The sequence below is a fragment of the Magnolia sinica genome, chromosome 15, assembly GCF_029962835.1.
Source record: "Magnolia sinica isolate HGM2019 chromosome 15, MsV1, whole genome shotgun sequence".
Taxonomy (NCBI): domain Eukaryota; kingdom Viridiplantae; phylum Streptophyta; class Magnoliopsida; order Magnoliales; family Magnoliaceae; genus Magnolia; species Magnolia sinica.
In genome coordinates, this window is record NC_080587.1 from 71,289,416 (window position 1) to 71,314,652 (window position 25,237).

Genomic DNA, 25,237 nt, shown 5'->3' on the forward strand with positions numbered 1-25,237 from the left:
ATGATAATTTAGATGGAGCACATGGTGATGTTAGTGAAAAATTTATTTGTTTCAATAAGAAATGAATGTATTTGATCTAGAGGATTATTTTATTCAATAATAACAAAGAAAGAATGAGATAAATGGATGGACGGCGTGGATTTAAGGTACATGCATCAAGGTGGGCCCCACAATGAGGGATCCACTCCCATTAAACCCTTACAAAAGCTAAAACCCACCCCTCTCCCTCTCTCTCTCTCTCTCTCTGTCTCTCTCTCAATTTCATCCCTGTAATCTGACCATGAGAAAGATCAGACTCCTAAAGCGTCTAAGCTTCCTTCCCGTCCGACCACACTACAGTCTCACCATTCCCATCCTTCCAAACCAACCCCACCGACCCTTCTCGTCTCCCACTCCAGATTCTCAAGATCCGACCGTCCATCTCCTACACAACGCAATCCTATCGTCCCAATGGCACTCCATTCCCTCAAACCTCTCCCCATCTCAAATCTCCACCGCCCTTTCCAACCTCCACTCCTCCCCCCATTGCGTCCTCTCGTTCATCCAACGGCTGGAATTCAACCGCCTCGATCTTCCTTCCATCTCCCTTGCCGTCGTCATCCTCTCCCGTCTCCCATCGCCCCGCCCTGCTCTCAATCTCCTAAACCAAGCAATCGCCGCCAACCTCGCATCCAACCGTCAGATCTTCGACGCGCTAGCCGCTGCCCGCGGCCAGCTGAAATCTACGCCGACCCATGTCTTCGATCTCCTGATCAAAGCTGCCTGCGAATCGAACAAACCCGATGACGGCTTGCAGACCTTCTATCTCATGAAAACCAGCAAATTGCTCCCCAAGATCGAATCTTGCAACAATCTTTTGTCGTCATTCTTGCGGTCGAAACGGACAGACAAAACCTGGCTCTTGTATGCTGAGATGTTCCGGTCGAAAATCCCATCGACAGTCATCACATTCAATATCATGATCAATGTGTTGTGTAAAGAAGGGAAACTGAAGAAGGCGAAAGCTTTCATATCCTTCATGGAAGACTTTGGATTCAAACCAACCGTTGTGACGTATAATACAGTAATTCATGGGTACTGTTCTAAGGGGAAGATTGAAAGCGCATTTGAGATGCTCGATGAAATGACTGAAAAGGGTATTGACCATGATTCTTATACTCATGGCTTGATGATAAGCGGGCTGTGTAAGGAGGGTAGATTGGAAGAGGCATCTGCATTTTTTCAGAAAATGGTGGATAATGGGTTGATTCCAAATGCAATTACTTATAATACTTTGATTGATGGGTATTGTAATAAAGGGAATTTGTCGAGGGCGTTTTCATATCGGGACGAAATGTGTACAAAAGGGATTGAGCCAACGGTTTGTACTTTTAATCCACTCGTGCATGCGTTGTTTATTGAAGGTAGGATTGATGAGGCGGATGCATTGGTTAAGGAAATGGAGGGGAGGGGTGTTAGTCCAGATGCAGTCACATACAACATTTTGATCAATGGGTATTGCAAAGAAGGGGATGTGAAGAAGGCATTTGAGTTGTTCGATGAAATGTCAAGTAAAGGTGTCCGTCCGACAAATGTGACTTACACATCACTGGTTTATGTTCTTTGTAAGACGAATCGAATGAGTGAGGCGAATGGGTTGTTTGAACGAGTACGGAGTGAGGGGTTGAAGCCGGATGTCGTCATGTTCAATGCTTTGATTGATGGATATTGCTCGAATTCAAACATGGAGCGGGCATTTTTGCTTCTGAAGGAGATGGATAGGAGGAATGTGCGTCCTGATGAGGTTACGTACAATACATTGATGCGGGGATTGTGTATGGTGGGGAAGGCTGATGAGGCTCGTGGACTGCTGGATGAGATGAGAGGGAGGGGAATTGAACCAGATTTTATCAGTTACAATACTCTTATTAGTGGGTATAGCAGGAAAGGCAATATGAATGACGCATTTAAATTTCGGGATGAGATGCTGAATAGAGGCTTTAATCCGACTCTTCTTACTTATAATGCGCTCATACAAGGACTTTGTAAGAATGAAGACGGAGATCAAGCAGAGGAGCTCCTTAAGGAGATGGTAAGTAAAGGCATCACTCCTGATGACAGTACGTACATCTCTTTGATTGAGGGCCTTAGCGAAGGTGATGGCTTGGTGGTGAGTAATGGGGTGTAAATCCATTCTTTCGTTGGAAGAATGCATGCTAATATCAGTGTTTGGTTGAAACATGTGATCCTATTTCAAGGAAATCAATTTCCAGTTGGTGGGAGCTGGGAGGCAATATGCAACATGTTTTTGAGGGACACATAAGGTCCAGTTGAGCATTTGTTCAGCCCAATAAGTTGTGAATGCAAGGACCGCCATTTCGTAATCCGGTCTTTCATATGGATGACCATGATGGATGGGAGATACAAGAAAGAAGTTTCCCCACTGGATGAGTCTAGCTATCTTATTGGGCCCTATTAAATCTTAACTATCGTCTAGTTTCATCGGATGGCTACAAGCATTGGATAGGAGATATCTAGGGCGTGATCCATCACATGAGGTGTCCCACTCTCTCAACTCATTGACATGGTTGTCTGTTGGTCCTGCCCGAAGTGGCATGGGAGAACTTGCAGGCACTTATTATTGGCTTTTCTTGTCAGTGGAAACCTTATGAGTTCTCGGTGAAATATAGGTGAGTCCCTGCTCTTTTTAACATTTACAAACATGAACTGAGACATGCTGTTGAAGCATTGGAGAAGTATATGACATGACATAGCATTTGATGCATTGCTGCTGATTTTTACTAGCATTGAGGCGTTGGAGGTAGGTCTAATGCAGCCACCAGCTTGAAGCATCTAGAATCTATCATAGGTTATTCTTCATGACAGACCTAAGGAAAAGAAATATTTGTTTGAACCCTCTTACTAGATTCTATAAAAGTGTAAATTGGTACAGAAAAAGAAAAATCTCTAGACCATATGTGTGATATTACTTGAGAGCTTTGCTAAGCCCACACATGTGTGCAATAAAACTCATGTATGTGCCACACATGTGCTAGCATAGCATAATAGGTCTGAGAACCAATCCATCCATCAGAATGGCACCACTATATTGATTCCTTAGCCCAAGAATCAGGTTGATCCACTCGTCAGTTGGGCTACGGTTTGCAAAATAAATGGATGGCTCTGAAAAACTTTGCTGAACTTTTCGAACCCATCCACCGGTTTCCAATATTGGGGCCCACATGCTGATTAGACCAGTTTTTATTTTTGAGGAAACATGAACAAGGTCCAACCAAACTGATGGATGTATTAGATCTAGCACATACGTTCCATGTTGGCAGTTGGCACATGTGTGGCATTTACACGAGCTTTATTGCATGTGTCTATGCTTAGCAATGCTCATTATTTGATTAGATGTATCTGTGTGTCCAAACAATGCTAACTTGCATCCTCTTATTGGATGCTTTGGATCATGAGATGTATGAGAAAATGGTAGATTCGGTACTTGGGTTTCCATGAGTTGCATTTGATGCATCTGTATAATAGCATTTGATTAGATGTATGGATGTTCTAAAGTGTAATAGATTAGGTAGCGAGGTTTGCAGATGGTGATCCTATTATTGTGACCGATCAAACTACTTATGTGCTAGTTGCAATATGAGATATATTCTATAGTGATGCCGCTCTTTTATTTTTATACACCGATGGGTCCATAACTATGCTTTGTGACAATTCTATGGGGGCTGTTTGGATACACCAATAACGGGTAACTGGTTAAGTTAACAAAATAACCAGTAACTATTTCGTAACAATGTTTGGTTAAGCAATGAAAAGTGGAATAGTTGTCCTTGGTTGACTTTTTGACTAAAGAACCCTAAAAAATTGGTTATTTTTTAAAATTTCCTAATAGTGGTTTTCCTTTTTAACCACTTTCATACTTCTCTCCCTCTCACCTAAGTACACAACTAATGGTGGCAATGGGTCGGGTTTGGGCTGGACCCAGCCTAACCTAATACATAAGGGCCTACGCTCGAGCTTGGTCCATGCTTATCTGATGCAGTACGGATGGTCTAAACTAGAATGATGCAAATATATTAATTAATGGATTACCAGAGAAAATCAAAGTATAAAATAAAGCCAATCTACCACAAGTTTAGAGAAATCAAATATTCGATTAAGCTCAAGTTAAAGACCACATCACAATCCTACAAAATAGATCCTCAAGGCTATTGATCGGACATGGCCCAATGAAATGTAGAACTTCCATGTAGCATAGGATTCGTTCTAGATTCGAGGATTCATTTGTGCTTTGCTAGGGTTTGCATGGATTATGATTTGGGTTTGGAAATCAAGAAATTGGGAATTTAGGATTTTATAAAAGGCTAAGGTTAAGGTTTTATAAAATAGAGAAAAAGAGAAAGGATCGATGGGGGGTACGACTGTACGGATGTTGTACGAACAGGTCCATGCAATATATGTGCACGTTCGCATAGTTGTACGGATGGTGTGGTGGGGTTGGGTCGGTTTGGTCGGCGATGAGTTGGGTTGATGATGATGGAGTTAGGGTTTGAGAAAGAAGAGAAAAAAAAATATTCAATGGGAAAAGAGGGTTTGAGAGAGAGAAGAAATAAACACCTTGATAAGAATAAGGAAGATAACTTGGAATCACTCCAATGGCTTCATACCAAATTCCATTCACATGAAGTTTTCTTGCTCAAAAGAAGTAAAGAGAAATTTCATTCAATATGTACATAATCTCAACTCTCAAGTTTCAAACAAGTATATATAAGAAAACCTAAGCAAACCATAAGTTTAGAACTATTCTTAACCGTCCGAATCTATTAATGGTCAAGATGAAAATATAAATATCTAATAACCTAAAATAAAACTGAAAAATAAAACAGAAATAAAGATATGCCACACGGCACAAGGATGATCTCTAATGTGCAACAAGTATGTCCACGTGATTACCGACCTGGATGAATGTAGTCCAACATGTCCATGGCTTGCATGTGCAAACTAGAGTGTCCGTACACCTAGACCCAGGTCTCCTAATATATCCAACAGTTCGGATCACCAAATCGATGTGTCCAAGATAGATATCCAACGATATGGTCTAATGCTTGTAATGTCCAGACGTGGTCTAGGTCAGGCTAGGTGATGTTCAAATAGTCCAAAGATGTATCAATCAGTTCGAAATACGCAGCCCACATGCATCTTCCCAGTGTGGGGTCTTAAAAAATGGTGTGGGGGTATTTATTGCGGCTAAGAACTCGAATTGGGCCCACTAGGCCTCATCTAATGATCATCCAACCATAATGAAACTAGAGATGGGGCTGGGGCCTCAGCTCTTCTCCTCCTCCGATAAACTCGTGTAGGTGCTTGGATGCCCTTATCACTAACATCGGCCCAAACCTAAACCCAAAAGAATTGGTTGGACATGGGCGTGACCAAACTTTGCCTGAAAATTGATAAATTCCCTATTTCCTACCTGAATATTCCTGATCTATCCACCAAGCAAGTGGGCCACACACGTACAAAGAAAACACTTAAATGAACAAAATTAATAGTCTATATTCAAGATGCATGGATTGCTTAATCAAGGACTAGAATAACATTTATAGGATATAAGACGTGCATATGAAGTTGGATCAAGCTGGGTTGGGCTAGGCCAAGTTGGGGTAAGATGACTTGAGTCCAAGCCCAGGTCAAAAAATTGATCAGAACATGCAAGTCAGGCCCAAGCCTGGTATGCGGGCAAGGATAATAGGTCCAAGCATAGTCCAAAGTTGAGTCAGGTTTGGCAGGCCACCCTACCGATTGCCACCCTTACGCACAATCACACAGGAGAAATATTTTAATTGTCAAATTTGTGGATGCCTAATGGACAATACTTTGTATATTAAATTTCAATTCCAGAATGGTACATTATTTTGTTAAACAGAGTTCAAAATTGTTCCATATTCACATTTGTTTACCAAACAGGATTAAAAATTGTACAGAATTTAACTTTACTATTATTTTTAGTTAGTCTTCTTTTTTTAATCATAACAAAAAACTTTGTTGTATCCGAACAGCCCCTATGTGAATGGATTTGTTGCTTTGATTTATCTTGCTGGTAGGATTATTAGGCATGAAAGTCCTTATATAGAGTTAAGCATTTGCATCAAGGTGAATGATTACTTGTAAATTCACAGGCAAGGTCTTTTCTCTGATGCTTGGCAAATGACCCCAAAATTGAGTATGTGATCCCTCTGTGGAAGTTCGTCACTTTCCAAGAGTCCCAACCTTCATGTGGCTGGCTATCAAGCAGAAAATCCTAATGATAGTTGCATCATTGAGGTTCACCCATTCCCAACAGGTGTGTCTTGTACAAAGGCAGTGAGGAGAGCAGCACTCATCTTCTTCTACATTGCCAAATTGCCTAGGCGGCGTGGAATTTCTTTCAAGCAAAGTTCAAGATGGAGTGGTCTTTGTGCACAGTGTTGGAGGAGCAATTCATCAGTTGGCACGATAGCCTTTTCAGCAGCAAAAGAAACTCTTTGGAACCTCACTCCCTTTGCACTTTGTTGGGAAATATGGAAAGAGAGGAATAATAGAATCTTCAATGACATTCAAAGTTCCCCGGAGACCTAGCTGGACAAAATCAAAGGGAATAAATATCATTGAATGTGTTGCGTTATGCAAATCTCTTCGCTGGGATGTCTGCCTCTGAGATCAGCAGTGAATGGCCAACATCTTGGCTTAGCTCCTAGACCTGTTTAAACACTTCGTTTAACTCTGGCAGTTTTATTTTTTGTTTTCTTGTTTGGTTGTATTGCCAGTTTTTCTTCTCAGCATTTTATCGCTTTTTTCTATAACAGATAAACAGTGACTTGCTCAAAATAAATAAATTAATAAAAGTGAATGATTGCTATAAAATAATGATATACCAATTGAGATTAAAAAAAAAGGAATTGAAGATTACCTTCTTTGGTTGTGTACGTGTGCTCTTTAATTGTTAATACAGGAGTATTTTTTTGGTGATACATCAGGTTCTTGTCATCGTGAGAGAAACTAGATCTGAAACAGGCAATCTTTCAATTTCGCCCATTGAATTTTCTCATTTGGGACATTTTTGTTGAATGGGCCATGTGGGTGTATGTGTGGGTGGGCCTATGACTGGACCATAGGTACACATTACACCTGGGCCTTAGTCTTAGCCTTTTTTCCTGTTTTATCTTTATTTTTATGTTTCCTTATTTGTTCTGTCTTTCTTTAGTTTTTTCCTTCTAATAAGGGTATATATGTAATTGTACCCTTTCTTATTGTTATTAATAAAGTAGGGTTAGACATCCCAGCCCTATGATCTTCTTCTTCTCTCTCTCTCTCTCTCTCTCTCTCTCTCTCTCTCCCCTCCATGGGTTCTTTCTTCTTCTTTCCTTCTTTCTTTCTTTCTTTTTCCTCTTCCTACAAGCCATCACACTGGGGCCCTTTATTTGAAGCTTTTGGATCACGAAACCATGGACCTCAGTCATACAAACTGGGAACCTAAAGAAACTCTACATGTTCTTGGGTCTAGTATTTTTGTAATACATCTAAATACATATAGTAGGTGTCCATGGGCTTAACAGGCAATATGCCAATCAGTTAGATAAATATTGCTGGACTTGTTATGAATAGATATATTTTTACTTCCTTTTCTTTTCTTTTCTTTTCTTTATTCATTTATTTTTTAAAATCATCATTCAGACAAGTAAAGGATTAGATACATATGCTGGGTGGTCTTCTTAATATATTGACATTCTTTGGACAGAGTTAATGTTGTGAGCTCCTGCTGTAAGTTTTTTGCAATGATTTTTAAGATGTTTAACATTTATGTTGGAGGTCTTCAATAGAGGTTGCCTCCCTAAGGGTCTGTTTGTTTTTCAAAATACACCATAAATAAAATGTAAATATATAATTATTTCTTTGTACACCTGATTGGAAGAGAGGAATTGAGGCTGTAATTTGGCCTCAAAAACTGTGGCACAAAGATGTTGATATTGGACCAAAATTATGGTGGTAAAATCTGTAGGGCCCTTCGTTATGCATGTGTCTGATCCACAACGTCCATATGTTCTATGTGCTCATTTTAGGGCATGAACCAAACAATGAGGCAGTTACAAAGCTCAAGTGGACCACACCACAGGAAACAGGGGGAATTGAATGGCTACTGTTGAAAGTTAAAATGAGCCTAGGGCCCACAGGGATGTGTCATTGCCATCCAACCTGTTCATAATGTCACACAGACATGGATGAAGGGAAAACACAAAAAAAAAAAAGTAGCTTAATCCAAAACTTCTATGGCCCCAAAGAAGAAATGAACGGTAAGCGTTCAATTCCCCTTGTTTTCTGTGTTGTGGTCCACCTGAGCCCTAAAACGAGAGGGAAAAATGAATGGACTGCGTGGATCAAGCACGTACATAACAGCAAGCCCCACAAGGTTGAAGCATTTCCTCATTTGAACCTCGCCATTAACATTAAGGCTGTGCCATCCTAAGGTGCTGCTAAATGGAAGGATATTTTCTATTTTAGGGTAAATGGATCTTATCAACCTCCATGAATGATGAATTATAGATCGAACTATTGAATCAGAAAAATTGGTTGTTATCCTGTATCTTTGTATTAGCTAAGGTAACGAGCTAGAGATAAGCACAGCTAAGGTAACGAACTAGAGATAAGTGGTCTCATAGCATTGACATCCGCCATAGGGTAAACCATTGGCTTTTGGTCCTCCTTGAATTATTCTACTATAGAAGCCAACAATAGACTTTTCTCTGCTCTGCTTGTGAGAGAACTGAAATGTGTGGGGCAAAAAATAAAAAGAAAAAGAAAAATCTATTAATGAGAGTAGTTTCGATGCTCAGATAGCGAGCATAATTATCATCAATTGCCAAAAAACGTGAGGACCACTAGTAGAGAGACAAGTGAGTTCCCAATTACTTTAGGCTTTCACCTGGGGTCACCATTAAGCCTATACCTCTTCTCATTGGTTATGGACGAGTTAACGATGCATTTGCAGGAAGAGATCCTATGGCGTATATTGTTTGCAGATGACATAGTTTTGATTGACAAGACAAGGGAGGGTGTAAGCACAAAGCTAGACTTATGGAGGTATGCTTTAGGATCTAAAGAATGTAAAATTAGTTGGACTAAAACAGAGTACATGAAGTGCAATTTTAGTAACAATACAAGTGAAAACGAGGAATTAGTTAAGATTGCTAAACAAGAAGTTTCCCAAAATGGCCACTTTTGATACCTTGGGCAATAATTTATGAGAGTGGAGAGATTGAGAAGGATGTTGCCCATAGAATTCAAGCTGGGTGGAAGAAATGAAGATGTGCCTCCGGAGTTTTATATGATCGTCATGCACCACCACTCAAACCGAAAGGGAATGGGTAGGCTATAAGACCAGCCATTCGTTATGGGGAAAAATGTTGGATAGTTAAGGAACAACATATTCATAGGATGAGTATAGCTGAAATGATGATGTTGACATGGATGAGTGGCAAGACGAGGAAGGATAGATTAGAAATGAATGCATTCGAGGAAACTTAGGAGTAGCACCAATAGGCAATAAGATGAGGGAAAGTAGACTTGGATTTTTGGTCATGTGCAATGGAGACCACAAACCATGCTAGTTAGAAGTGAGTTGTCACTAGTTGAAGGCTCTAAAAGGGCTCAGGGGAAGGCACAGAAGGATGTGGATGGTGGTCGTAAGAATAGACTTGATAACCTATGGTCTAACTGAATGTTTGGCCCTTGATAAGAGTGGAATGGCAGAGCAGGATTCATGTAGCCGAATCCAGTTAATTGGGATAAAGCTTAGATGATGATGTTGATCCAAACACACCCTCAAGCCTCACAACTTTTTGGCAGGAGCTTAGATCATGATAATTCTTTCAGTTAATATTGTGTTTGTCCAACACAAGCTGAGTGCACATGGCTGCTGTTCTTCACCATACATTCATCATTCTTGTATTTCACATTGCGGACTCGCTCCCTCCCTTGATCTTTGGCCCTTTTTGGACTACTTCTGTTAACTTTTCTTAGTTGTCTGTTTTGTAGGACACCAACCAAATGGTTAGTATCATCCAATCCACTCCATCAGATCCACAGTCTTGATAGCCAAGTGATGGGGCCCCCAATGCGTGGACGTGTATGGCAACTCCAAATTTATAATGACTCTTCACTATGAGGAATGGTTAGTATTCTTCTGCAATTGTTAGTGGTGAGCCTTTCTATTACAAAAGGTGTCAAAGGCAATTTGCTTTTATAATGGGATTTGTTGCGCAAGTTCGCTTTTTATCAGTGGATTTGTCTTTTTGCAGGCATCTTACTACTAATGTAACACAAGCATTATAGGATGCTCAGCTGAATGTTTATACAGTTCCATTCAGGCTTCCTGTCTGTAAAAGTGGGGTCCATGATTCTGTCATTCAAAGAGTTGATATGATGGATGCACCAAAAGTTCCCCAAGATTGGAGAACCCTCCTAACCCTTCAAAATGTGGCCAAGACAGACAGCCTTCTGTCAAGAAAAAGGACAAACATTCTTTGATTGGATCCTTCAATCTTGGGGAATTCTTGGTGCATGGGCCACTCTCAACGGTTTGGATCATTGAACCAATGGGCCCACCCATACAAACTGAAAGCCTGAACTTAACTTCAGCATTCTATAATGCCAGTATCCTGATCAATGTGGTGGAATATCATTGGTCACCTTTTGCCAGTGGAAACCACCTTATTTGTCACCCCTGTTAGTGGAAACATCTCATTTTCCACACACAATCACTCTCTCTCATGCTTGTCACATATGCTACTAGTGGAAGTTAACAGTTTCCAGTTGCTGCAAAAAACCCCATGCATTATTGAGGATTTGTTAGGTCACTGAGCTTCCCAATTCTTTACATGGGGGGAGGGTGGCCCACAATTCATTTTTAACTAGATCATTGATCTGACAGGCACCGTCGATCTATTTGTTGGCCACTAACCTAAGGGTTAGGATCTTCCAGTCTAGGAGATTTTTGGGGAATCCCTTGTGCACACCGATCCCATTAATTCAATGCTCCGGATCTGTTTTCCAGATCAGAAAATCCCAACCACTGGATCTTTGTCCCTTTTCCTGATGAATGCAAGGATCACTCCTCTTTTTTCTTTCCATCATCAGTATTTGTAGGTCACTAGTTAAATCATTTGGATTTTCCAATACAGCGGATATTCCGGATCATTGAACCATTGGCCCCACATACATGAAATTGAGAACCTCATGAAACTTTACATTTTTTTCCATTGGCCCACTATCTCAAAATCCCTTTCCAGCTCTCTCACTATATAAGTTTAGAGCTAGGCATGCAGGAAGAGCCAACACAACATCCTTTGATCCTTTTGTTTTTTCTAGGGAGGTTGCACCCATGGGCACATTTGTAGGACACATAGTCCCTGGCCTGGCCTTCACCTTCCTTGGTCTATGGCACATCATCAACACCATCCGAGCCTTCAAATTAAGGGGCCTCATCAGCTTCACATCAAGGCCTTGGTACCCCTTCACCACCTCCTCCTTCACCATCAAGCACTTGGAACTCCTCACCATTCTCTCCTTCTCCATCCTTGCCATGGCCATGCAACTCCTGGACCACCCTCTCTTCCACCCATCTTTCAAGCTCATCGACCTCGAGCATGCGACCATGTTCCTGCACCTGGCTATCTATGCCAGCGTTGCTCTGGCCGTCGATCTGGTCCAGTGGCCGCCTGACACCTTCTCAGGTCTGGTCGGGGTCCTCGCGTGCTCTGTTTTCGGCCAGGAACTCTTGTTGTTGCACTTCCACTCAGCTGACCACGTGGGGCTTGAAGGTCATTACCATTGGCTCCTGCAGCTTGTAGTGTGTGTATCCCTCCTATCAGCTGTGGCCACGACAGTGTGTCCAAGCAGCTTCCCAGCTGCACTAGTCCGATCGGCGTCCATCTTGTTACAAGGGTGTTGGTTTATCAACATGGGGTTTGTGTTGTGGGTCCCTAGCCTTGTCCCAAAGGGTTGCTCTGTGAGGTTCTTGGAAGATGATGACATGCATGGGGCCGTCACATGTGGGACCCATGAAGCGACCCAGAGGGCCATGGCGCTAGCCAACTTGCAGTTCAGTTGGATGCTTGCTGGAATCATGATTCTCGCGGCGTTTCTTTGTCTGACGCCGGACCGGAGATGTGCTGATAGGAGCGTGTCAACGGAGTATGAGAAACTTCGTGATGGTAGAATCCGGGATGTGGGTCTGATGGTGATTGACGATGCGGATGGACTCAAGCAAACCAGTCTTACTGTACTTTAGTAAGTAACATGTAAATCTGAGTAAACCTGAAAGCTTTGGGGTTTAATTACTTATTTGGATGCATGAATGCATAAGAACATCCACTGACTACTAACGGTTCTTCCTGTTGTCTATCATATAAACTGCTATTTTCTTTAGAGATATTGTAGGATCTCTAGTGTCCCAATTCCTTACATGTAGGGCTCGAGGTTTGGCAATCCAGACCGTTGATCTGATAGGCCACGTTGTGGATTTCTCAAAAAATTCTCCTAGATTGGGAGATCCTAATAGATCTCAAGGAAACAATAGCAATGGCCCAGCTTTAATTGATATTGGAAGAGTTAGGATCTTCCCATCTCAGTGGTGGGGCCCACCTGATCTATACTCTGCATCAGCACACTGCTGGGCCCACTTGTGGGGAGAAGCGGGACATTCTAGTTAGCGTGCAGGCAGAAGGTGGGTATTTTATTTCTAACGGAGAGGCATTTTAGAAATAAGAACTTTGATACTCTGGCGGAGTGTGATGGATGATGCACAGGTACTTAGAAATTACTCAAAAACTGCGGCATACAAGTAATATAAATTAAACCGTCTTAAGTTATGGTCCAGTTTAGATGTATCAGGAGCCAAAATAAGATTTTGTTTGATTGTCTTATGGACATCGATGGAGCGGTTGAAATGAAAAGTATCCAATGGGCCTATTTGAACAAACAAGTGGCCGTGAATGGGTTAGGATTGTTAAAAAGGTCTGATCTTGGGACTGACTTGAGCGACAGTGGGTTCCACAATCTAGTTGGTTTGATTTGCTTTAGAATATTGCACGTCCATGATTTCTGGGTAGAGCTGGGCCTCGAGTCGAGTAGAACTTAGGGCTGACCCGATTCGATCCGGTTTTGAAATAGGCCTGACCCGAACTCGGTACTGAGTCCAGCATGCCTGACCTGATCCGAGTCCAGGTCTGGCCTGAGCTAATCCGGACTGAGTCCGACCCAGTCACAAGTACCGAGTCGGGTTGAGTCGGCACCAAGTTGGGTCGGGTGCAACGGGTACCCATGGGCTGAATTCACAATTCGAAACCTAGATTCAGTTGCCAGAATTGCAGCCTCTGCATCTGCTACAAGGCATCTCATATCTGAAATGTCATATCTGAGTTTTTTAAAATATATATGTACGAGTTGAGTTTTGAATCGAGTTGAGTCAGTACCGAGTTAGATTTCGGGTCGAGTCCAATTGAGTTAGTGGGTGACTTGAACTCGACTTGGTTTGAGATCTGATTGGACGAAGTCAACTGGATTTGGAATGACTTACCCACTCTGCCTGCATATCAAGCTTTATATGTTGCCAGAGTATCAAATAACTCCCCCTTTTTAAAGTAAGGAAATCCTCACCTGCAGCTAGTTGTAGACGGAGAGGAGGTGCAACAGGCTGCTTGTGAGACCCACGGTGCTGTATATGTGGCATCCAAATCATACAGCAAGGTTGCTTCACCATAAAAATTGGACGCCTAAAAATCACGCAGATCCAAAATATGGTGGGCTACTGCATAAGATCCAAATCATCCAACTACCTGAAAACCTCTAAATTCTGATGGTGGCCTACCTGATGGTTGCATCAGCAATCATACAGACCTAATAGCTTATTTGAAAAGGGTTTACTTAACAGATTTCCTCTGTTGCTATCATGAACTGGGCATTCGAATCCATCGGTGTGCATGAAACCACGTTTAAGTGTTATGAAATAAAAAATAATACATGATAGAGGAAATGAAATAAAAAATAATACATGATGGAGGAAAGGAAGAAATTTGAATTGGGTTAAATTCTTAACTTAATAGTCAATATTTTAAAATAGATTTATTGCATTCTTCTAATTATTTCAATAAGCACAAAAGAAAGGAGATGCAAATTATCCTCAGAATATAATGAACTTATACATACATACTTCAATATAAATATTTGTACCTTTAAGTGTTGAACAAATTTTAAAGAGTTGACACTGATGTATCTCACAAACATATTCTTAAAAGAATAAGTGCAAGAGAATACAAGGCTATGGATGACTTGATTTAAGGGGTCGTCTGGCACCATGAATTTGGGGGGATTTGAGGGGATTTCAAATCCCCATGGCTGTTTGGTAGCACAAAGTAACTGGGGTTTCAAATCCCTTCAAAGAGGGGGTTTGAAATCCAGACTAGAGCTTGGATTACACCTAAAATCATTTCAATAGTTACGTGTGTCACATGTGTGTCACCACACTATTATTCTATCGGGCACATGACCCACTAATGATATCCAAAAACAATTAAATTATCAATCTTTAATATGACAGTCAGCACCCTCCAAACATTGTCCATGTAAATCAACAGTTAAAATTTGTTGGTTAGTCACTTGGACATGATCTTGTGCGTGTGGCTCATTTGAGACTTGAAATTTCATCATTTTTGGGCAAAGCATATATTTCAACGGGCATATTACAACCATTGTGTCAAACACTACATACGTCACTAATTAGAGCTATTAAAGTTGATTTAGTAATTAAATTCAAATTCCCGTAAATATACAAGCATAGCTGCTTTTGGATTAAAATTGATTCTCAATCTAGGGTGCCAAACACAATAGGAGGGTTTCAAATATGAGGGTTCTGAATCTAGGGGGTTCCAAATCCATACTCACAAACAGGCCCTAGTTTCAAATCCAGGATGGTTATGCGCCTTTATGCCATGATGCGATATATAAAACCTCTAGGTTATAACATCTATCATATATATAATCTATATAGACACGGTGACGTTTTTATAGAGATACTTTTGTGCCTCTTTAGGACATCCATACACCCATTTACATAAAACAATCATTTGCCAAGAATAGCCATGGCAAATTTTTTGCCGCAGTTACTTCTCTCTTCGAGACAAATACAAGTATATAATAATAAAAAATAATGCTTATATGACAACACATGTAATTACTACCTAAATTATAATGAATCGGCGCCATATATATGATATATGGCAGCGTGTACAACTATTATTAAACACACTCAATCAACAATATAACTAGAATCTTAGAATATCAATGAGTCAAACCTTTTGCCATACTCTAGTTTACTCCCTAATTGCACCGTAGTTTGGGTTAGTTCAAACTAAGTGATCAAAAAAATTAAATTTTTTTTAAAGCTTCTTGCGAGTTTGCGCACATGTCAAATGCAAATTGTGCCTAATAAAGCGCCAAAAGCACTCAAGTGACCTAGGTTTTCTGGCGCAAAAACCCCACTAACCATTTATCTATATAAGTATTTTTGAAAAAGTTTTTGTTGAATTAATCAAATTAAATTAAATTTATGAAATAGAAAAAAAAAAAAAGAAGAAGATCAAGTGAAATAGCTGGCCTTTCCAGCAGGGTTGCTTGACTATGGTAGAGGCCTAGAGATCAATCTAATCCAAACCATTACATTATTTACTAGATAAATTTAGAGGTTCCTAGGTACCATTGTCTACAATGGTGTGGCCCACCGAATGATTAAATAGGCACACCCAATCATCGTCATGGTGGGCATCACTTATGTGCAGGTTGGATAGCACATACACAACTGGGTGGGCCCCACACAAAGGTGAATAACTAGTACACTCAGGTGAACGACTGAGTAACCATCCAATGTAAAGATGATAAGGTATTTTTGGGCCATTTTTAGCTATATATATATATATATATATATATATATATATATATATATATATATATATATATATATATCCTAAGGCTATTTTCTCACAGGGAAAAAGAAGAAGAAGAAGCTATTGCATTGTGATTAGGTGCGCACCACAACATACGTACATGAGTGCGCACTGAATGTCTAGATGGATGGGTGATATCCTAAAAGGGGAAGGGAATTGGAGTATGACGGCCATTCCATCAGTGGTGGCCGAATAGATTAACGGCCTCGATCACCATACATGTACGGAAATTATATCGTGCGTGGTCCCACCCTATGACGCCATTATCTATGAAAAGACACCCACCAGACCTTTCCAAACTTGCACGCGTCTTCGAAATCCCCACTACCAAAAGATCTCAACAGCTTCAGCTGGACCCATTTGAAAGCAATGCTCAAAGACGGGTGTTAGCCACGCCCCACTTGGGAATCGATACCAAGACCTTAGTGTTGAAAATATAGGTTATCTTCACTCAATCGACCACTTGATCTATGGATTGCTGTATCTGAACCCATTCAGATCCCGAGAAAGGAACCTGAACCGTTGACAGCCCTTTTAAGTCCAAGAAGCCCATCATGCAATTTGTACTCATACACATGGTTGTGTGTTGGCTGGCTGGTGTCCAAGCTATGTATCCACACTGTTCATCTATTTTAGGGCGAGTCTCGCCCAAAAATGAGGCAAATCCAAAGCTCAAATAGACCTCATCATAAGAAATAGTGGGGGATTGAAATGCGACATTTCAACTCAAGTCTATATAAGCACCCAAGCCATCTTGACTGTTCAAAATCAACATAGTAGGGTTGAAATCTGATGTCTATGATCTTCTGCTCTTAAGAGGAGTGTACTAGCTCTCATTTTCTCATGTCACATCTCCACATGCATGATCAACCATCTGACCGTCCATTTGAGTTTGTATTTCCATTCACGTATCCTCCCTCTCACTCACTCCTTGCTTATAGTTTAAGTAACTCTTGATTGTATGCTTTATAATTTATTGAACTCTCAAACCCTAGTGTATCAGAAGTCAAGTGCCATTGGTTCAAAATATATATATATTTTTTCTTTTTTAATCTATTGTTATTTTTACTTATAGGTGAATTGAATTTGTCATTTTCTCCTTTGCAATTACTATCTCTTCGAATTCAATCGAAGTGGGATATTCCGATCTCCTTGTAGTTAGTTTGGGTCGAGTAGTTGAGCAGCAATTTAGTAATCAATTTCTAACATTTTCAATAACTGGTAAGCCAATTACTATAAGATCATCCAAAACTATGAAAATCTTAAAAAATTCTAAAATTCTGTAAAGTAGAGGCCACATGTGAGTGTAGGCAGAGAAGGGTGCTTAACCCCTTCATTCTCTATCACCGAGGTCCTTGGAATTTCCGATCAGAAACCTTATCCACGAGTCGTTTTAGTTGGAAAGTCTCTAATTCCTCAACCTAAGGTGAATCTACAAGTCTAGTCGACTGTATGTTCTAGGCCTATATTAGCTAGTGGCGACTTGAACTCTTACAGATACATCTAGGCAATCCATATATTGCACAACCGCACGCACCGTAGTGTGCGACATAGTGCTGAAAGCATGTTATACAATAGAGGACTAATACATCCATGAGGAAATAAGGTGAGTTCTCGATCCATGGATTTAAGACTCAGGATTCAAATTGGTAGTCTAGTCTTGAGTCAAGCCACAGCTCAGCTGAGCCAGGGGTGACTTGTCTCGCTGACTCATTTTATCAAACTGTATCGGGTCTAAGCATGATGTAGAGAGGGTCACGGATGCATTCTTAGCATGATTTGACTAAAAGAAGCCCAAATAAAAGCAGAAGTAGTCTGCTAGATTTGGGCCTAGTCCTACGTACGACATGATGCAACTAGTTCTAAGCATGTTCTGTTTGAAGAAATTCATTTAGAATACGAAGAAATTGTCATTCGAAGTGTGGATCATAAATCAACTGTAGGTTTTGATTTAAGCATCGCCAAAAAACACATAAGCCATCGATCTTTATATAACAATGCTTCCAAGTATAGGATGATCGTTCTGCAAGAAAACACACGTTTTCATTCTAAAATTATGATTTTAGATTTTTTTTTTTTTATATACTAATTTTAGAAATTTTTATTTTTATCATATCTATTTATTCTTGTAGTTTTAAGATTTTTATTTTTAAAAAAATTGTTTGTAATAATGCTAGGAATGCTCCAGTAAGGCTTATTTGGACATTTATATTTTTGGTATAGTAAGCATTAAAAGAGTTTTGCTATTTCAGGTAACTTTAGAAGAAAAAAAAAAATTCTATTTCAATGACTTTTAGATAAATTAGTTTTGATTTTTTCTTTATAAGTGATGTAATTAGGAAGTCATCTCTTGATACAATTTTGAAGTTTTCCTTTTTGTATTTCGTGGACTTAAAAACTAACTTGTGGATTCAAGGATTTGTTTGTACAAGGAAGAAGGTAATCTTCATCTCATTATTTCATGCCCTTCCCTGCATTAAAGCATGAGTCATGCTTAAGGCCATGGTATAGTTTTAAGAATAGTGACTTGAATCGATTCATTGGGTCATGAGTTTAGTCAAGACTTAGCCAAGCCTGAAGGCATCTAACCAGTAGGAGCCTTGGTTTCCCCTATTCTCAATACTAAGTCGTGGTCCTAAACTGAATCAGACTTGACCTAGACGAGGACCAGTTGCTTTGGACTAAGTCTTCCATCACAAAGTCCATGGGCAACCGTGTAAAAATCATAGTTATCAATTTTTTTTTTATACACACTCTTACACTCACACCACAATCTTTAGATCTTACCCATCCAAAAGTTGTTGGGTTTTTTCAAAATAAGAAAAAGAAATTGTTGAGTTTTTTAAAATAAGAAAAAGAAAAATATGGGATTTTTTTTTTCAAATTTATATAGGAAAATGTAGGAGAAAGGTTATGGCTTCTGGTGATTCTCGGTGACTATTCATTTGTACACACTCTTACACTCACACCGCAATCTTTAGATCCTACTCATCTAAAAGTTGTTGGGTTTTTTCAAAATAAGAAAAAGAAATTGTTGAGTTTTTAAAATAAGAAAAAGAAAAATATTGGATTTTGTTTTCAAATTTATAAAGGAAAATGTAAGAGAAAGGTTGTGGCTTTTGGTGATTATTGGTGACTAATCATTTGTCAATGGTGATACCTTTTGGTGAATTAACTATAATTTAATTTCGAATTAAATTTGAAGAAATGCCATTAATGGTGGAAGAAAGCTATTGATGAAAAGGCATGACCTTGAAAAGTTATATATACATGCAATGACATGTCTTTTTATGAAAATGACTTTTTTATATTCTTTGAGAGGCCATATAAACTCATCTTTGAGTCAATTTGAAAAACAATAATTCTAACAATTTTCTCCTCTTCTTTTCTATTTTCACTTTAGGTGGTCTTTGAAAAGTTGCAATTTTCCAAGTGCTAAACTACAAACAAATTTTTTTCAGCAGTAAACTGCAAATAGTTTTTCAGGAGATAGTCGGGGGTGTATGTTACAAAAGTGTGTTTAGGAAGCAGTTTTTCGATTTTGCTAGCCGAAACCCACATTTCTCTAGTTATGCAGAAGACGCTTATTGTATCCTGGAGGCAGATTTGTTGTAACCCTCTTGTAAACTGATTTAATTACCAGTAGAGTCCGAATATCGCCTTAAAGATAGCGACATCATAATACACCTTAAGCCTATATTTAAATAAGTGTTTTTCTATCTTTTTGCTTCAATTCTTACAAAAATTTCATGAATTCAAATCTATAAACTTTGAATGAGATGCTTAGATTCGAAGGACAAAATTAATTCTTTGGAACCACAAGAAATTCATGAGGCCCACCGAAAGCTTGGTTTAAATAGTTTGATTGGATCCCAGTTCTTCATTAAACATCTTGATTGTCCATTTTGTAGCCTATTGATTTGATGGTTAGAATTGTCCAAAATGTGTAATATTTTTGCAGTCCTTGAAACATGTGATGGAATTGATGGACAATGGAGATGGATTGATTGGACAGTTCATGTTCCCTACACACTAGGAGCACTATTATGGCTTGGGCTGACTAAGATGGTCAACGGTCCGATTTGGGTCGGGTCCTATAATGACCATGCCCGGGAAAACTACATTTAGGTCTTGCTGGGTCTGGGTTCTTTAAGGCCCGAGTCCAGTTCTTAAAAACCTATATTGCAATCCAAACGGGTCGGGTATCCCTCATGTACCCATCTGTTTTTGGAAGCCTTAGGATAAATAAGAGACTTTACATGGTTAGGCCCACCCAATGGATCGATTAGATTGTGATGTAGAGCGAGTCGCAGACACTTTCATGTCTTAGATGGATCAGATAACGCCCGATCAGAGACAGAAGTCATCAAGACCGTCAGAACCTTAAAATAGGTATATTTTACAAACTGGAATGAGTTACTCGACGTACGATATATGATTTTAGGGTAGGACGAGCTACTTTAGATCGACAATCAATTTCCATATTTATTTCCGTTTTTACTATAAATAGTAAGTTTTAGTTTGATTATAACTCTTCATCCGTTGGGCTTTGGGAGTTGTGTCCAACATGAAAAGTGCTTAGAATAATTAGGAGAATAACGTGGTTAAGCCATATAGGACACTTACTATAAAAGTAAATTTACTATTTATAGTAAGTTACGAATTTTAGGGAGTTTTAGTGATAATTTGCTTTTGATTTTTCTCCCATTGCTTGGTATCCCTATTTAAAGGGTCGTGAACTCATTTATTTCATTCATCAATCAATTAAAAAGTTTCTTTTCATATATCTTAAAATTATTTCTATTTCTTTTCCTCGTCGATTCGAGAAGTCTCTATGAGGAGTCTAGAGAAGCTCCATGGATTCGGAGTAGTTATCCTTGAGGAAGATGGTGATCGACCTCATCATATTCGTCCCCACGTCATATTGCATATTCATGTGCCACTTTGACATGTGTGTGATTTAAAAAACCTCATTTCCTTTGCTAGAATAATTAATATATAATTAATATATATAATTTTATTATTTAAATTAACTGGACTTGGTTCGGACCTCGTAGGCCTGACCCAACCCAATTTCTTAGCGGGTCCAATAAATGGGACCCAGGCCCATTAAAACTGGGTTAAGGCCCATGGGGTACCTGCCGATCAGGGCACCATTGACAGCCTTAGGGCTGACCCGGCCTGAATGGACCAACGTTCTGGCCCAAGCTAGGCCCATTTATCAAATGAGTCCGACCTTAATACGCTACCTGACCAGGTGGGCCTACCTGTTTAGGTCCACACCCATCACGTGACAGGTCAGGCTGGAGTGCCCTATAAATGATCGAACATCTCCGGCAGACCCGGTATGGTCAGAAAAACTGACGGTGATTAGAAATGTTGATACGATGGGCCACCCATGTGGGTCCAATAGCCCAAAATTTGGTGCTGATCGAATTACGTTAACTGTCCAATAATTGAACATCCACCCATCCAAATACACTTTGCAATGGCGAAAACTGGATTGATTGAGTAGGTCGCCATCGCTGTTCGTTTAAGGGTGGAAATGGGCTAGGTTGCCCACCTGGCCCACCGAGACCAACGAAGTTGTGGACTAGGATTGGACTTTTTATCTTGGCCCATGGACCAAGCTTCGGCCTCAAATGATCAGACCACTCAACTTTTGGAGCAAGCTTGGGCTCAGTCCTTTTAGACTGACCCGGCTCGCCTGACTCAACTTCATCTGTTTATGTGTTACATTCTACAAATATACCATTCCAATCATTGATCAGGCAAACCCATGCATCTTGAATGTACAACGTCCGTTCTACTCTCCTAAATCTCTATTTCTTTGTGTAAATGTGGCCCATTTAGATTAAGAAATATTTAAGTGGGACAATAGGGATTTATTAAAATTTTGAGTCTTGAGATGGGCTTGGGCCCAACTAATTTCCATGCTGGGGATGGACTGTGCTCTGGGCTAGGGTCTTAAGCGCACGTTGGGCCCAGACCCAGCTCATTGCCAACCCTATTTTAGGTGTGGCAGTGGGCCGGGTTTGAGCCAGACCCTGCCTGATGCTATAAGGTCCACACCAAGATCGTGATTGAAATCCAATCAACGGTCACCGTAATCGGAATGGATTCGGTTTCAGTAGTGACCCTTCCAATACCCATGTGGGTGTGGAAACGGATTGCGGCGGAATCGGTCTAGACAGGGGTTCATGGGGCCCACCTTGATGTAAGGGTTTTACCGATGCCATTCATTTTCAGATCATTTTAGATTAGGAGCTTAAAAATGAGGAGATACAAGGCTCAAGTAGACCACATGGGTGGGGATTGAATGCCCACTATTAAAAACTTCTCGGGAATACAGAAGTTTTGGATCAAGCTGAAATTTGTCTTCGCCTTTCATCCAGGTCTATGTGACTTTAAATTAATATCAAGGTGAGCTCTAGGAAGGTTTTGACGTGAGCGTCATCCTCACCGCCTTTTCCTGTCTGAATTTTGGTTTTTCCCTTTATCCATCCATGTCTATGTGACTTTATGAACATGTTGGATGGCAAATAAACATCAAGACAGGGCTAGGATGGTTTCAATAGTGAGTGCCATCACGGCGGTGTGGTCCACTTTAGCCTTGGATTTGCCTCATATTTTGGCTCATATCTTAAAATTATCTGGAGAATGGATTAACTACGTGGATAAAACCCATACATCACGGTAGGCCCCACGGATCCCCTGCCTTGACCAATTTTGTATAGGCAGGGCAGGATGCAATCCACTTTAGGTCGGTGCTGTAAAAGCTCTATGGCCCCAATGAGATGTATATGTAATATCCATGCTCTGCATCCATTTTTCTAGCTCATTTTAAGGCATGAGCCCAAAAATGAGGTAAATACAAATCTTAGGTGGACCACACAATAGGAAAGTGGTGATCTAATGCCCACCATTATAACTTCTTCGGGTTCACTGTAATGTTTATTTACCATCCAACCTATTAATTATGACATACATATTAAAATTATGCGAAAGTTTATGGAACTTAAAATTATGACTAAGTTAGAGAAGGGGGTGAATAAGACTGTTTAAAATTATTTACTAACTTAAATCAGTTTAAACTACAAGGTTACACTGAACTAAGTGTTTAGCATACAATTTATTTATGCATTCATATATAATAAACAAATTAAATCACGAGCATAAATAGAATTTCATACATATTAACAATTGTAAATATGATGTATAGTGGTTCGGCTAAATCTCTATTCCACTCCTGGATAATAAACTCAAACTTGAGATTTTCAAATTTCACTATCTCAATCGTGTTTTATAGGTTCACAATCAACCATTATAATTGTTTTCTGTAAGTTCACCACCAACGTTTGCGGTCTTACATAAGGATCTATGTACACTTTCACTAGAGACTCACATAAACACTATATACATTTCCGCCGGAGGCTCACACAGAGACTTGCAAAAGTTTTCTATAGGCTCACTAATAACCTTTACATACACATTGGTCGGTTACTCACACAGAAACTTACAAGGGTTTTCTATAGGCTCATCAATAACTTTTATAAATACACTCATCGGTTGCTCACACAAATACTTAATTGAGTTTCAATTACAAATTCTACTCAAATCTACATAAAACTTAAGTGTACAATGGACTCAAAATAAACTCTTACTAGTCAGATGAGCCCCGTTGATAGCGTCTTTCTTGAGATGCTTCTTTACACTTGAATTAGCTTCTCCTTAACTTCCTTGCTCTTTGAGGTGAACCTTCTTCAACTCATTCGATAGGCTACCCTGCGATGATATTCTTATTAAGAGTGTCAAGATAATAGGAGATGGAGATGGTAGAATCTTTAACAACTAATGGGATAGTTGGTTCCAATTGGGAATTTACCTATATGAGCATTCTAGAGGATGATAAACAAATAATTTACCTATAAGATTAATGTCTAACCTCTAGAGAATGCAAGAGAATATATACATCTTCAAATATAAGTTGGAATACTCATTAAAGTGATGATTCAAACAAATTCTTAATGCTTGGGATGATAAAACAAGATTTTCCTATTGATTTGTATCATCTATTGGTAGATTGTTTTGGAACTTAAATAAGTCTAGGGTTAGGATCACCAAGAAACCTCAATTTAATTATATCTTTAAGTCTTAGTGCTGCAAGTTTTCAGTTATCTTCTTTTTTCAATGGGAACTCAACTGACTTAAGATACCCTAACACACATTATTAACAAATTATAGTACTTACACAAATCTAGATGAAGAAAAAACACAAATATTAGCTTTATCCAAAAGTTCCTTCGCTACAAAGAAAATTTTAATGGTGGGCATTCAGTCACTATTGTTTCCAGTGGTCCACCTGATATTTGGCCAATCATAACCATCCAAGCATTGACCATATGAGCATTACCCATAAAGAAAATCAATAATAACATGTGTGGGGCGTAAAGTGGCCACACCTGATGAGTGGAGCAGCTTGGTTTTAAGATACACCACATTCGCAAAGAGCTCCACCCATGACACATGCCACGTCCTCACTTTCGTGCACCCAAATCAACCGTACAAATTGACAAATCAGATATTAGAAAAAGTAACGTTGCATAAGTGAGGCCCATCCATCGAAGATCATTGAAAGCATGGAAGGTCCCGGGACAGATCGAGTTCATACCAAGTTAGATTAGGGACGCAGATTTACTGTGAAAAGTCAGAGTTCCTGTGCTGGAAACCTTGGTGAGGCCAACCATAATACTTGTGAGAAATCCATCATATCTGTCCATTTTGTGAAATCATTTTAGGGCATGGCGCAGAAAATGAGCCAGGCCCAATATTAAAGTGGGGCCAAAAACATGATGATTGAACATCCATAGTTAAAATATTCATGGGGCCACAGGCATTATTAATGAAGCTAATATTTGTGTTTTCAGTTCATCCCAACAGTAACGATGTTACGAACAATATGAATAGCATGTAAACATCACTGTCGACACCCACAGAGGTTTCAATGGTGGGAACCTCACCACCCACCTTTTCTTTTAGTTTGGTCCACTTGAGTCTTGGATATGCTTATTTTTTGCTAATGCTCCAAAAATGAGCTAAAAAAACTGATGGACATGCTAGATTTCTCATAAACATCAAGGTGGCCCACTTAGGTTTCCAGATAAGGAGCTCCTTATATTACCATCCTTGCACCACCCCCAAATAAA

The 25,237-nt window shown here is 39.7% G+C and overlaps 2 protein-coding genes across 4 annotated transcripts; both read left to right on the plus strand.

Annotated features, from left to right (window-relative positions):
• The first annotated feature begins 235 nt into the window (after positions 1 to 235).
• Positions 236 to 10,326, plus strand: LOC131227037 (pentatricopeptide repeat-containing protein At2g15630, mitochondrial). 3 transcript variants are annotated; one of them, XM_058222727.1, is made up of 2 exons: positions 236 to 2,669; positions 10,054 to 10,326. In XM_058222727.1, exon 1 carries the CDS (start codon positions 281 to 283, stop codon positions 2,165 to 2,167), a length of 1,887 nt encoding a protein of 628 aa, XP_058078710.1. In that variant the 5' UTR covers positions 236 to 280; the 3' UTR covers positions 2,168 to 2,669; positions 10,054 to 10,326. The 3 variants fall into 3 exon arrangements, with proteins under 3 accessions (XP_058078710.1, XP_058078712.1, XP_058078711.1); XM_058222729.1 differs by lacking the exon at positions 10,054 to 10,326 and adding an exon at positions 7,014 to 7,032; XM_058222728.1 differs by lacking the exon at positions 10,054 to 10,326 and adding an exon at positions 6,177 to 7,007.
• A 1,087-nt stretch (positions 10,327 to 11,413) lies between these two features.
• On the plus strand, positions 11,414 to 12,322 carry LOC131226986 (uncharacterized). Its single transcript, XM_058222674.1, has one exon. It carries the CDS (start codon positions 11,414 to 11,416, stop codon positions 12,320 to 12,322), a length of 909 nt encoding a protein of 302 aa, XP_058078657.1.
• Positions 12,323 to 25,237: the final 12,915 nt, after the last annotated feature.

Coding starts and splice junctions, on each gene's coding strand:
- LOC131227037 (XM_058222727.1), top strand. CDS start 281: ATGAGAAAGATCAGACTCCTAAAGCGTCTAAGCTTCCTTCCCGTCCGA.
- LOC131226986 (XM_058222674.1), top strand. CDS start 11,414: ATGGGCACATTTGTAGGACACATAGTCCCTGGCCTGGCCTTCACCTTC.